Here is a 14,341-nt window from a genome sequence, read left to right as displayed (position 1 = left end):
GATGGACACAATATAAAAACCTCTTTTTGATAGCAGGATTTATGGTTTCAGAAAGATTTTACAATCATTTTTTTTTACATAAAATAGATATATATTCTATTAGAACTACACTGACTACATGCTAAATGTCTGTACACCTTCCAAAATGGCAACTTACCAAACTATCATATACAGATTTCCACCCGTCCTTTAGTCTCATAAAATCCTTCCGAATACCCTTGAATCTAGGAACAGAATCAAGGCGGCATATTTCATCCCAAGATTTCTGGGGCAACCATGTGCATGGATTGGAGTGTGGATTGTCCAGTCCGAGGCCACCAGTCAGCAGGAACATCCATTCTACTTCATCAATCTAAAACAGATATGATGATTATTATTTAATACATTATACAATTGAGGACTGTTCCTGGTAACATACACCTCATCTTCTATTCATATTTTTCATTTATACACTCTATCACCTGGGAAACAAGGTTTGAAAGAAAATACAATGCAAAAACCTCATTCACCTATTATTCTCTAGAACGCTTTGAAAAAAAATATCGCTCACCAGTAAGGAGTGGAAAAAAAACATGTTACTTTTCCATCCATTATGATCCACTCCTGGCTTTAGCTTTTAGCAAACTGCAAGGGTCAAATGGCCTTCATAAGACGAATGCGTTCCTTGCACACTTTTGCCTTTATGAGCACAGTGGATTGACTGGTTGCTGTAACTACAGATCCGCTGAGCAGTGCTGCTGGTCCATACACTATTCTAACAGTGGCTGTTACATCAGGATTGCCATCCAACCCGAAAATTATGAGACTTTTTCCCAGTGTCTGTAAGGTCTCGCTCCCACTTGTATATAATCCACCGAGTGCAATGAATAAGAAATCGCATTGCACTCGCACCAATGTCATTCAATAGGGTAGTGTTCATCTGCGAGTATTTCCTCAGCTGTAATCGGGCTGAGGATAAATCACAGCAAGCTGTGTATGGCCGTATATATCGGATGAGACTCGCCAATGTAAGTCAATGGATTCGAGAAAAAAATCGGACGGCACACGGATCATTTGTGTTGGTTTTTTTGCTCTCCTTTTATGAATTTCAGGTTCCCGTTTGTGGACTACGGTGGATTTCTTGGACTACTATGACGGACATACATACGTTCTCTAGCACTAGATTATTTTTAAACCACAATGACATTTGTTGTGAGAAAAGCATCCAGCCCTTTTTTAAATGCTGTTATATCGGCCATTACTACTTCTTGTGGTAAGTAGGATATTCCACAGTCTGACTGCTCTACCTGTAAAGAACCCCTACCTACTTAGCTGCCAGAATCTTCTTTTCACCAAACGTACTGAATTCCCCCTGGTCCTTTGTAGGTCTCTGGAAGGTATAAATCATGTTCCAGTCCTCGGTACTGGCCACACAGGTATTTATACATATAAATGAGATCTAGTCTGCGGAATCTTTCTCCTAAACAAGCCAAACTCCAACCTCTCATTACAGGAGAGGCTTCCATCTTGTGTAATAACCTAGTTGCCCACCTTTGAACGGACTAACTTTCGAATATCCTTTTTAAAGTGTGGATCCTAAAGCTGGATCCTATATTCCAAATGTGGCCTTATAATTGATTTATTGAGGTGTACTAAAGTATTGGGATCACTGATTTTTATTTCTCTTTTATACATCCTAAAATCTTGTTTGCTTTTGCGGCTGCTGCTTGACATTGAGTACTGCTGCTCAGCTTACTTGTAACCAGAATACCCAAGTCCTTCTCCTGTTCTGTAGTCCTGAGTATACTCCCATTTAATGTATATGCAGCAATAGGATTACTCCGTCCTAGGTGCATTACTCTACATTTATCTACATTAAACATCATTTGCCAAGTGTTTGCCCATTCAGTCATCTTAGCCAGATCGTTCTGTAATATTATATTATCAAGCTCAGTTTTTATTATCTCAGAAAGGTTTGTGTCATCAGTAAAGACTTACTCTCAGTCCCATCCATATGGTCATTAATAAAAAGAACAAAAAGATTTGGTCCTAGCGCAGATCCCTGTGGCATCCCACTGCTGACTTTATCCCATTTAGAGAATGTACCGATTACAACGACTTTGTTTCCTATCATTTAACCAATTCTACATATAGTTCCCCCAAGTCCTTGCTTCTGTAGCTTCAGTATAAGGCTGTTATGTGGTACAGTATCAAATGCCTTTGCAAAGTCCAGATAAATCACATCAGCCGCATTATCAACATATCAACATTCAGAAAGGATAAAAATTGATCAGCCTATTTAATCAGATTTAACAACAACCTTACTAACATTTCATATTAAATGACATGGTCACTTATATATTTTTTATTACAACACTGAATATTGTTTACCTGTTTTTCATGCTTTAATAGGTTTACTGTTAGGCAGAAAGAAAAGAGAAGCTTGTCCTTTTCAAAAAGAGAACGGCATACATTTTTGTACAGCGAGTATGTAAAGTGATCTTTCAATATTTGCAACCTTAAAGAAAATAACAAAAAATTAGTTGCTATAAAAACTGTTTTGTAGATGTAGATCTATTGCATAATTTGCTGAATTTATAGCTGTAATGCATATGTTGTATCGCAGAATTAATCTTATCCCACTGTACAGTACAATGCCTGACAGTGAACCTGTCACCAAGAAAATGCAATGCGATCTGCGGGCTCCATGTTATAGAGAAGGAGGAGGTGAGCAGAATGATATGTGATTTTGTCAGAAAAGATTCAGTATAACCTGTGATTTCATCATTTATACCTCTGCTCTTTCTGGGATTTCCGGTCCAGTGGGTGGGGCTATCAGTGATGTGAATCTGTAAATGCTGCTCTGTTGATGCAGATGACATAAGATAATCTTCTACCATATGCATCAATGGAGGGTCATTTGAAGTTTCACATCACTGGTGTCTCAGTAGCAGACAAAAACACAGCTTAACTAATTTCAGCTCCTGTATATAGTCCAGCCCAATCCTGCAGTGTATGCTCTAATCCCCCTATACCAAGCCCCCACACTGCAGTAAGTTGCTCCTTTTAACCCCCTCTTGAACTACATAAGTACATCTCTCCTCTCAGCCCCCTAAATACACCCCCCTCCTACAGTACGTCGGTCATCTTAGTTATCAAAAAAACAGGCACACCACCGCTTTTTGGGGTATGAGCTCAGCATTGTAATGAAGTAGTCTCTGTCCCATTATGTGACATATTCCCCCACAGTAGAAGCTCTGTTCTAGATACATCCCAGAGCAGAGCTATGCTGGCAGGAAGCCAGCTGACAGACGCCGCTCAGAGCATGATCAATTAGGGCCCCCAGAACTACTATATTATGGTTTCAATGGCAACTGAAGGGTAAATAGTCTATAATAGTAATAGTCTAGAGGGGGATATGTGCACAACGGGGCAGATTTAAAAATGGTACAAACGAATAAATATATTACTATTATTACACGTTCAGTATTTGGTCAGTATTTTACATCAGTATTTGTAAGTTAAAACCAGGAGTGGAACAGTCAGAGGAAAAGTATAATAGAAACACGTTACCTCTTCTGTATTTTTCACCCATGCCTAGTTTTGGCTTACAATTACTGATGTAAAAGACTGACCAAACTGAACGTGTGAACGTGGTCCATAGATAAGAATGTAGGTACCAGGAAAACTCACCGATTACTTAGGTTTCATAGTGGATTCTCTAAATATAAAAGTTTGAGCATAATGAATCCAATAACTAACCAATTGTTATTAATACCAGAAATTAACCTACCTAGTCAGCAAATGTTCTGACTTTTCTGAGTTGTCTATTGACATAATAAAAAGATTAATAAACCATGTAAGTGAATATTGGTACATGGGCTCAATATTGGCTAAGTCAGCAATGGAAAAAAATAGAATTGAAGAATGGATAGAGATGGGCCGGTAGCCCATTCTGGTTGAATCAATCTTTTTCTCTGTTGCCTCAGCAACTGTTTGCTTCTCAGAAATTTCATTTGCTAGAGCCTTGGAGGAAGACAATATTTTAATGGCAGTTTCATCTTCTAATATGTTGCCTTCTGAAGTTGAAAGTACTTCTAAGATCTTGTCTTCAATTTCTTTTAGCTGCCTGGAAAAATTAAAAAAAATGTGTTACATGGCAAGACACGATAGAAAAAAATAAAATAAAAAATGATACAATGTAATTTTTTTTAAATTATGCTATAAATAAATGTTCTGGCAGGGAAGCTAAGCTTCATCTGGAGTTTAGGGGCTGCCTATGAAGGACACACCTCACAAAAATGATTAAGATTTTTCATAATATTCAGAATATTATATTCAGAATATATCTTTGTAGCTCCACTTTTTCGTTTTAGTGCTCCAAATACTTTCACTGCTCTATTGTAGTAAAAGGGATTTTCTAATCTTAGATATTTGACATATTCAGACATTAAATATTTACAGGTGAAAACATGTCTACACTTCTCCCAGTCCCACCTGTCAACCCCAATCCACCGGTTGAACCAAACATACCTCTATTCACTTCTGTGCAATAAAGTTGGTCTCCAGTAATTAACCCATTAGACGCTGCCGATAAATGGCCAAGGCATAAAAGATGTCGGACACACTTTTTGCGTGGTGAGACAAAGTTTTAATTAGTACCACTCTAGAATAGATGTAACGTTTTTAATCACTTGTTACAATCTTTATTCTAAAATTGTGGCGACAAAAAAACCCTTCATTTTGGTGTTCTTGAATTTTTTCAGTTTACAGTGTTTACCGATCGGGTTAATTGTTTTTATATTTTGATAGATCAGACTTTTCGGAGCACAGTGAGACTACATCTGCTGACCCCCAGATGTCATGACAATCCATCAGTGACCCGCGATCACATAACGGATGCTCCGATGGGCGGAGAAAATGATGTGTGCGCATGTCGGCGTGTTAAATGCCGCTGTCAGAGATTTAACAAGTTAACAATCGCGGGCAGAGCACTGCTCCACCCCTGGTTGTTAGTAGCAGGTCCTGGCTGTAATACACAGCCATCACCTGCCGGATATGGGAAGGGCTCATATAAGAAAAAAATCGAACGCAACAAAAATTATGTTCAAAATTGTTCCCCAATGATATAGAAGTGATTAAATGATAACTGATTGAAGTCCCCTTGGGGGCAACAAAGATTTTTTTTTACTCGTTTACTATAAAAAAAAAATTCAGTTACAGACTCAATTGTAATGACCCTTATTAGAAATAAAAGTCATTTGTAAAAGCACAGGAAACAATGGTAGAAATGCTGCGTTTTGGGGTTTTAATGCTGAGGAGCATGTGCTGACCTCACCGTGCGCCTCAGCCTGGAACGCAGAGATGTGCGGCTGATACACAGTGCACTGACCATCGGGCGCATGTGCGGACCACCAACCTGCGCTCCAGTCTGGAAGATGGACACTTCTGGCTGGGAGATGGCATGCTAGTATTATCCCAGCATCTCGATATTGATAGCGGGAGAATGGCAAGGGTGACGCACTGATTGGTAAGTCCACAATGAATGGGAGTATGAGGTAATGATCCAATCATGCCCCCTCTTGGTATGATTGATGTATATGACACTGACTGGGTAGTCACCAATCAAGATCCCATGGGGGGTGGTTTCCACATAGGAAGCCATATGTAAACAGCACAATTTGCTCGGCCCAGGCATACCATCATGGGTCTCTGAATATCGATATACCTGTACCTCTATTTAACACGAATTGTGGCCTCCTGATAAACCTCTAATGGGGAAACGCGTCGAAGCAGAGGAAGAGTTAATGAAATATCCTATCTCTGGACATCTAATGATAAGTAACATACGCTTAAATGCTTTCTCCCCCTCCCCTTACTAGATAGGTGGTCTATGCCTAGTTTACGTTCCCAACTACATATCCACTATCTTAGAGACATTGAGAGAGAGGGAGGGACAGCCGACATGGAGCAGGGATGCCAAAACCTCGTCATCTAGGTTGCCAACCCCCGCTGTTAGGCAGGGCAGTTAGTATTTCATCTCAGGGACATACAGGCCATAGGTGGTTGTCCTGGGAATGGTATTTATTCCACAACCTATGTTGATACTTTCTTACTATACATTGTGATACGGTGTAGTTATCTGATACCGTGTAACTTTGATGTAATTATGGCGTTCATCAATATATCCATGTTCTCATGCTAGAGAGATAGAACTAATATTGGTTGGTGGGTTGGTACACAGGACTATATCGGCTGACTGTACAATCTTATTCCTGTTCGTCACCCTACACAGGAGTAATTGGTTGGTCTAGTAGCCTTAGTCTCGTCCTCTATTTCTAGTATAATAGTTTTGCAGTTGTGCACTTTAGGGTATTTTTTGCTGTTTTTAATAATATCTAGATTAAAGATTTATATGTTTAAAGGGTTGTATGTATGCACCCTTGGGATGCAGCTACATAACAATTATTTTTTTCCATAAAATATGTTTTTAATATGGTATCACCATATTCCTACCAACCTGCAGAAAAATGTTACCTTTTAATTTTAATTGCATAAAAGCAAAAATGCAAAACAACAATCTCTAAGTTGTTGGCTTTTAATTAAAATAATGGATATGTGCCCAAAAATGGTGCCAAAAACAAGCTCTTATGCATTAAAAATTTACAGTTCCTGAAAAAAGTGAGAGTGAAAAAAATAAAACAAAAATTGCTTGGTCCTTAATGGGTTACATTATAACTCTATAGCTGGCAAGCTGACGCTCGCTTTGCCTCTGCTTTTCATTTCAAATACATTTTTAGATTATGTACATGATATGATATAAGAATTCATTAAGCGCTGCCACCTTTTGTTTTCGGCTCCCTGGAGAATTAGAGCTTGTTTTTCTTCCTCAAGATCTGGTCTTTCTCGGGCAACAACAATCCCCAACAACTGATCCTGCATCCCTTCTGGAGTGATCATAAAATTCAGCAAGGTGACCTACGTGATATAAATTACACTTGAATGTAAATTTCACACTTATTTTCCAATTTTATGAAGCAACAAAATAAAACCTTTGCTTGGAGAGAAGGCAGAATGTTTGACCTTTCCATAGCGTTATTTCTAATTTGTTCAAAAAGAGCATAGCCTTTGAATGTGAACTTCAAAGCAAGATAAGCATCAGGCAAACATACACCGTAAATAAGGAGATATCTAATAAAACATCAACCGAAATCTCATTTTTCTACAGCGGTAACCTCTACAAAAATAACTTAAACAGGCTTTCTACCAAACAGCTAATCTGCCAGGAATATCATATTAAACTATGTAAACAGTACAACTGGTTTGTTCATCAAAAGCTTTTGGCATAATTGAGATACTACGGGGACCTGTACACAGAGCAAAGTATAGTTTTTAAAGCAAAGAGTGGATATTCTGAACTGACCTTGACAGACGTCTCTGGCAAATAGTGAGGATTCCTTAGTTTCGTTGTAATGTAGAACCGGAAATCAGGAGCATATTCGATAGTGGAATCCCCAAGACGAATACACACACTACCTCCCTGCTTAAAGGTTTGCTTTAGAAGAAGTGGCTCCAGAATCGGATCTAATTCTTCTCCAACATTTTCCAGTAATACTAAAATAAATTAAGCAATAAAATAAACTGGACAGATTAGAGGGGCTATCTAGGTTGTGGGCAAAAGTCTGCAGGCATGTGACTGCAGATGAGCTGAACAGTCACGGATTCCCTTCTATTCCCAGTGTGAGAGAGAAGTCACGTGAACACATGTATGTCAACTGCATACTTGCGGACACATGCCAACTAGACACGTTCGGCTTCTATTAAAAGAAGTGAATTGAGAGAAGCAGGATAAGTCTAGTTGGCATGTTACCGCAAGAATTAAAATCGCAAACATGCATTTACATGATCACCCACACACATCGGCAGTACTAGGGAATTGTGGGTCACAATTTGGTAGTATGCAGTCACATCGAGTGACAGAGTAATAGTGTATTATTAGAAAAAACCTAAGCTCTGTCCTGTCAAGAGTTCTCCTATGTAACTCTGCCTGTGACGGGGCTTAAAAGGAGCTCTAAGATGACAGCCTTGAGGGCTTTTATTAGGCCACTAATTGACAAGCCAACCCATAAGGAACACCGAAATTACTTTGCAGGAGAGGAATGGTTGGACAGATGGAGACTCTCCTCTGTCTACTTGTATAGATGATGCAGCCGCAGTTGCAATTTAGTGTCAGCTGTATAACACAGTTGGCATTTAAGTGGGCTCTAAGGCAGGCTCAGCTTCTGACCCCACTCCATACACCTCATCCTTGATGTTACATGAGGACCATAAGCATGTAATTACACTGCCAAATATTCATTCTGCTGACAATTAAGAAGCACTCCCTTCAAAGTTTTTATCCTCTTAATACATTGCAGTCATCATATTATATAGCACCATGTACATACAATTGCTCATTTTGCCTTTCTAACTAGTTAATTCTTCCCTTTTCCATTAGGTCTATAACATCACGTGATTAAAAACAGACTAGCTGAATCCTTCTAAGCTCTATGTAGAAACAGGAAGTCTCTTTTCCCTGCGTGAGTCATCATTAGAATTACAATCCTACATCACTGACAAAAGGAAACAAGGAAGAGAGATAAGAGCAAGGGGGTGGGAAAAGCTGGATCAGGTGTTGAAAGGGAGGTGAAGCTGGGCTGCCAGGGACTTTTCAGTGATGTAGGAATGTAATTCTAATGATGGTTCATGCAAGGAAAAGAGACTTCCTGTTTCTACATAGAGCTTAGAAGGATTCAGCTAGTCAGTTTTTAATCAAGTGATGTCATAGATCTAATGGAAAAGAGAAGCAGTAGCTAAGTAGAAAGGCAAACTGAGTAATTGTAAGTACACATAGCTATATAATATGATGACTGCAATATATTAAGAGGAGAAAAACTTTGATGGGAGTGCTCCTTTAACTTTTCGGGTCCATCTATTGAAGTGCACTCTCAGCTCGAGCTTGCATATGTTGTAAATGTGGAGTAAGACCCTCCCAGACATACCCAGCAGCAGTTTAATTCCTCTGGGAACTAAATGATTGGGAAGTTGAAATTCAACATTTGGGATTTGGTATGCCTCCATACACACCATAAGGTCGGCCTGTCCAGTCAAAACTGGCAGGTTTGGCCATCATTCATCTAATGTGGCCAGTATTGTTCTTACTCAAAGTATACTCGAACATGCACTATAGATAAAAAACTAATTTACTATAGACAGCCTCTTGAAGATCCATTAATAAATCAAGCAAAAATTCAACAACTGCCTGAAGCTACAACTATTTGTAATAATGCTACTGTAATAATTCTATGTTCGGTTTCATTTTCAATCACGAAAGAACATCTTAGACATCACATGTTTTCTATTCTGGATTTATTAGGTCAAGGAAGCGAAATAAAGTTGTCTCTCATAAAAATTATGGATATTGCCAGTATCCTGAAAAGCAAGCAGGTGAGATTTATCTATCTGCCGTTGTATAAAATATTGTCTTTTCTCCCAACAACTGCATTCAGAAAAATCTTGTTTTTAATGAATACATAAATATGCTGATCTTCACAACACAATTAAAGGCGCTAATTAAAAGAATTTTGCACAAATGAATCTTTCAACATACAGATTTTACCACCTGCTGTTAATACAGCAATTACAGTTTTAATGTGATTAATGATCAGTAGAAAATGAAAGGCAAGAAATGCATCAGTCAACCTGGGGAACCGGCACTTGTAACTCTTTATTTCATGATTACAAGCTGGCACATGATTAACAGTTTTTTGTTCTAACTTACCCGGGGTCCCAAATTGGATGCAGTTTTCTAGAGTTCGCACAAAATCTGGATCGCTTAGCTTAATGATATGTAAGCTGTTGGCCTTCTCCATATTCTTCACCCATTTATTTGCTTGACCCTGAGGATCAATCATCAATGGCCAACGTCTTGCATTCCTGAAATGACATTTGGGTATGTTTCTAAAAGCATATTACCATCTCATAAAATTACAATATGCTGTGCCTGTATAATCAATGGGTGCCCCCACCGCCTGGACCTGAATGTTCCTAAGGAGGATAGACCCGCAGTGCTCCCAGCTGGATGGTTGTGCAGGGATCTGCAGCTGGCACCATTGTCTAAACAGACACTGAATCAGCTCTGAGGCCGGTTCATGCTCACAACTGGTGGAGGTAATAGAGAGCAGACTATACTGATCATATAATGATGGCATGCTGAAGATAAACTTGCTAAATACTATGGAGGCAAGTCATCAGTGTTTAGGTAAAACATTGAAAAGTCTCAAAATTAGTGCACAATGCATAGCTGAGCAAATATTTAGTGACTTTTCCCATTTTCAAGCCAATCTGAATCAACTTTGCCAAAATGGGCAGTGCTGGGGAGGAGCCGGGGTGGGACAAGGCGGTACACCCGTCAAATTAAGCAAATTGCCCACGTTTTACACACCAGAAATGCTACTACAACTCCTGCCGGGAGAAGCATTTCTGGCAAGGCACTTGGAGGTGAACACCACTGAGAAGATACACCAAATTCATTAAGTGGTGTGCGCCTATTACTGTATTCTGCGCATCATACTCCAGCAAGCCCTTCAGTAAGACTGGCAAGCACAATGCCAGTCTTAATGGAATCGGAAAAAATGAAAATGTAAAAATGAAAAATCGCACAGTCCTTAAGGGGTTAATATGGGTTGCAGTAGACTTCTCAAATAGAATGAATTCCTAAAATGAACTTTGATTTTTATTTGGGTATTGTGTTTTAGTATCGTTATAAGAACCTACAATAAATATTGATAATTAACCTAGTATACTGCAGCGGTCAAAAGGAGGTGCCTGCAGAACTCCTGGAGCTATTAACACCCATAAAAGCTGCAGCCAGAAGTGACTGTAGCATCTAGACCAGGGGTGGTAAACCATTTTTCTGCCAAGAGCTATTTGGATATTTATACCATCATTTGTGGGTTGTGCAAAATTATCAACTTGAAAATTATCCTGCTATACTTGGTCAAATAATTAATTAATTCACCCCTAATGTGATGGTTGGAGCTGCTTCTCTTTGGTGAGGTGTGTGGTGGTAGGTGATATTGATGATATTGCTACTCTCAACTGCTTTTAAAGGCTTGCGTCAGTCTGGAGCGCAGTTAACTCCTTTAGATAAGTTTTGTAATGAACTAATCACAACATTAAGTTGTTATGAACACAGATGTATATTACATTGCATGCAGGGCCGGCGTCAGCACCCGGCGCACCCGAGCAAGTGCCGGGGCCCTAAGCAGGCGGGAGGCCCACTCGCGGTCGGGCACCCCGCCAGGCTATGGGCGGAGGAGAGCAGTGCCAGTGCCGGCCCTTCTCCCCCGCTTGCTCAGGGCCCCGGCAGCCGGATACTTACCTCTCCCCGTGCCTCCGCAGATCCCCTGTCTTCCTGCTGTGCGCTCCCTGTGACATCTCAGGTCAGAGGGTGCGGTGACATCTTTACACCGCGCCCTCCGCTGAGCCATCACAGGCAGCGCAGAGCGGGACGACGCTGGCGACACTGGAGCCGGACTTGAGCAGCGGCAGAAGGTGAGGAGGAGTGAGGGGAGTATTTGATTTATTTTTTTTTCGTAATGTATGGAGTGATGGGGCATTATATGGGGGGGAAAGGGACATCCTGCATGGGGCATTATATGGGGGGGAGAAGTGATATACTGCTTAGAGCATTATATGGGGGGGAGTGACATCCTACATGGGGCATTATATGGGGGGTGACATCCTGCATGAGGCATTATATGGTGGGTGACATCCTGCATGGGGCATTATAAGGGGGGGGGGGACAGCCTGCATAGTGCATTATGTGGGGGGAACAGCCTGCATGGAGCATTTTATGGGGGCCAGTATCCTGCACGGACAGTTTTATGGGGGCCAGTATTCTGTTTGGAGCGTTATATGGGGGCCAGTATTCTGTATGGAGCCAGTATACTGTGTGAAGCGATTCACCGATTTCTGAGATATTGTAGAATTTACAATAGATATCACTCACGTAATGTAAGAAGTGAAATATTTGCATATATATATATATATATATATATATATATATATATATATATATATATATATATATATATTTCTCTGCGGTATCTGTGCATTATGAATCGTGGCATGTGTTAAAGGAGTCCACTGAGACTCTTTCGCCCGGGGCCCAGAAAAACCTGGAGCCAGCCCTGACTGCATGTCTGCTCAAGGTGGGGAATTCATCACTGCTCACATGTTTATAGAACTCAAGCAGTAGGAGACTGCTGTATACATCACATAGGAGACAATAAGACTATTGTATACATCACATAGGAGACACTGTGACAACTGTACACTTCACATAGGACACACCGAGATAGCTATATATGTTATGATCTGCTACAGGGACTAAGGAAAGACAGGAGAGCTGTCCCTACAATAGAACTAAACTAGATCCCTACGATGTAACGGGGAACCTGATCCTGCGATCAGACCCGCTAAAGTCCTCGGCTAGTCTGTACGAAGACCTATAGATGTGAGGGAGGGATCCCTACAAGAACTAGGGACTGGGATAAGTTGGACACCTCCTAGCAGAAATAGTAGCAGTCAAAGACAAACACACAATAAAAAGCATAGAGGTCAGAAGACCTAGCAAAACTAACAGAGAACGGCAACAGAGCACCAAGCTAGCTCAAGAGTAGTAAATACAATGAAGTCCAGCAAGACCAGGAGGGCGGAGCAGGATTAAATAGGCAAAAATGGTCATGTGACCAGCAAACTAAAAAAAAACTAACAGGAGAGTTCTAACAGTACCCCCTCTTCTAAGAGGATCCTCCGGATCCCCTAGGCCCAGGCTTACCAGGAAACCTCCTGTGAAATGCTCAGACAAGTCTGGAAGCAGAAACATCATCCGCCCTCACCCATGAGTTATCCTCAGGTCTGAAACCCTTCCAAGCGACGAGATACTGCAAACTCCCTCTATATCGTCTAGAATTTAGGATGCGGGAAATTTCATATTCCCCGTCCTCCACCACCGGAGGAACAGTGGCAGAGGCGTCACCATCCGACACATCAGCTTTTTTCAACAGAGAAACATGAAACACCGGGTTAATCTTCCAGGACGTAGGAACCTCCAACCTAACAGCAGATTGGTTAACTATCTGAAGCACCTTAAAGGGCCCTACGAACTTGGGACCCAATTTTTTAGAAGGAATCCTCAATCGCAGATTCTTAGAGGACAACCAAACCATGTCACCAACAGAAAACAAAACCTCTTGCCGTTTCCTATCAATCAAAGTACCTCTTAGATTTTTTGTTAGCCTCCTGAAGATTACCACGCACATCCGTCCAAACTCTCTCCAAATCACCGGAAAAACTCTCCTCCATGCGCAACAAATTGTATGCCCCCCGGAGATCAATTTTAGAGAACCACTTGGCCCCCACTAACTGGTTAAATAAATCAGGAATCAATGGCAGTGGGTAAGGATTGCGTACAGTAATTTTATTAATCTCACGAAAGTCCAGACAAGGACGTAAACCGCCATCTTTTTTTTTTACAAAAAAAAATCCAACAGCCACAGGAGACTTGGAAGGCCTAATGTGACCGGCGGCCAAGCTTGTCTGTATGTATTCCTCCAAAGCCTTTCTCTCAGGAATAGTAAGATTAAATAAACGACTTTTAGGAAGAGTCGCTCCAGGGACAAATTCAATGGTACAATCATAGTCTCTATGGGGAGGCAAAATTTGTGACTCCTCCTCAGAAAAAACTCTCCAAAAATCCTGAATAGGTACAGGCAATTCCCCTTTATCCACAGCAGCAATACGTCCGTTACAACACTTGTCATAACACTTAGGGCTCCAGGACTTAATTTCATTGGCAGACCAATCCAGTACAGGATTGTGCAATTTTAACCAGGGTAACCCCAATATTACTGGAGAAGGCAAATTATCCAATACCACCAATTCCAAATTTTCTTGGTGAATACCACTAATAGTGAGGGGAAATTCACAGACCTTATGAGTAACACTCTTCAAGGGAGAGCCATCAACAGAAACCACAGCAATAGGGGATGACAAAGTTTTAGGTTCTAATCTAAGTTTTTCCAAGAATCCCCCATCAATCACATTCAGAGTAGAACCACAATCCACAAATACCCGAAATTCAATTAATTCATCCTGAGCAGCAGTAGTGGCAGATAGGAATACTCCCTTAGAATCTAAACAGGCAATACGGGCATAACTGACCATTTTTTTTTCTTTCTTCATACGAAGCACACAGTTCTTAATGAAATGATCAGAATTTCCGCAATAGAAGAACAAGCCTTCAGAAAGCCTGCGG

The 14,341-nt window shown here is 40.6% G+C and overlaps 1 protein-coding gene across 1 annotated transcript in view; it reads right to left on the bottom strand.

Moving 5' to 3' along the window:
• The window catches only part of DNAH7 (dynein axonemal heavy chain 7), a 505,238-nt gene that overhangs the window by 123,910 nt on the left and 366,987 nt on the right, over positions 1-14,341 (bottom strand). Inside the window, exons 47-52 of the mRNA XM_073647873.1 lie at positions 9,800-9,954; positions 7,403-7,593; positions 6,824-6,957; positions 3,773-4,108; positions 2,371-2,497; positions 158-352 (exon numbers count right to left, since the gene is read on the bottom strand). Of these exons, the coding sequence (XP_073503974.1) occupies positions 158-352; positions 2,371-2,497; positions 3,773-4,108; positions 6,824-6,957; positions 7,403-7,593; positions 9,800-9,954 (1,138 nt within the window). The remainder of the gene's footprint in view (positions 1-157; positions 353-2,370; positions 2,498-3,772; positions 4,109-6,823; positions 6,958-7,402; positions 7,594-9,799; positions 9,955-14,341) is intronic.

This window comes from Phyllobates terribilis, unplaced genomic scaffold (genome assembly GCF_046119375.1).
Source record: "Phyllobates terribilis strain yellow unplaced genomic scaffold, ASM4611937v1 Scaffold_9__5_contigs__length_417890890, whole genome shotgun sequence".
Lineage (NCBI taxonomy): Eukaryota > Metazoa > Chordata > Amphibia > Anura > Dendrobatidae > Phyllobates > Phyllobates terribilis.
This window is presented reverse-complemented; position numbering and strand designations above follow the sequence as displayed.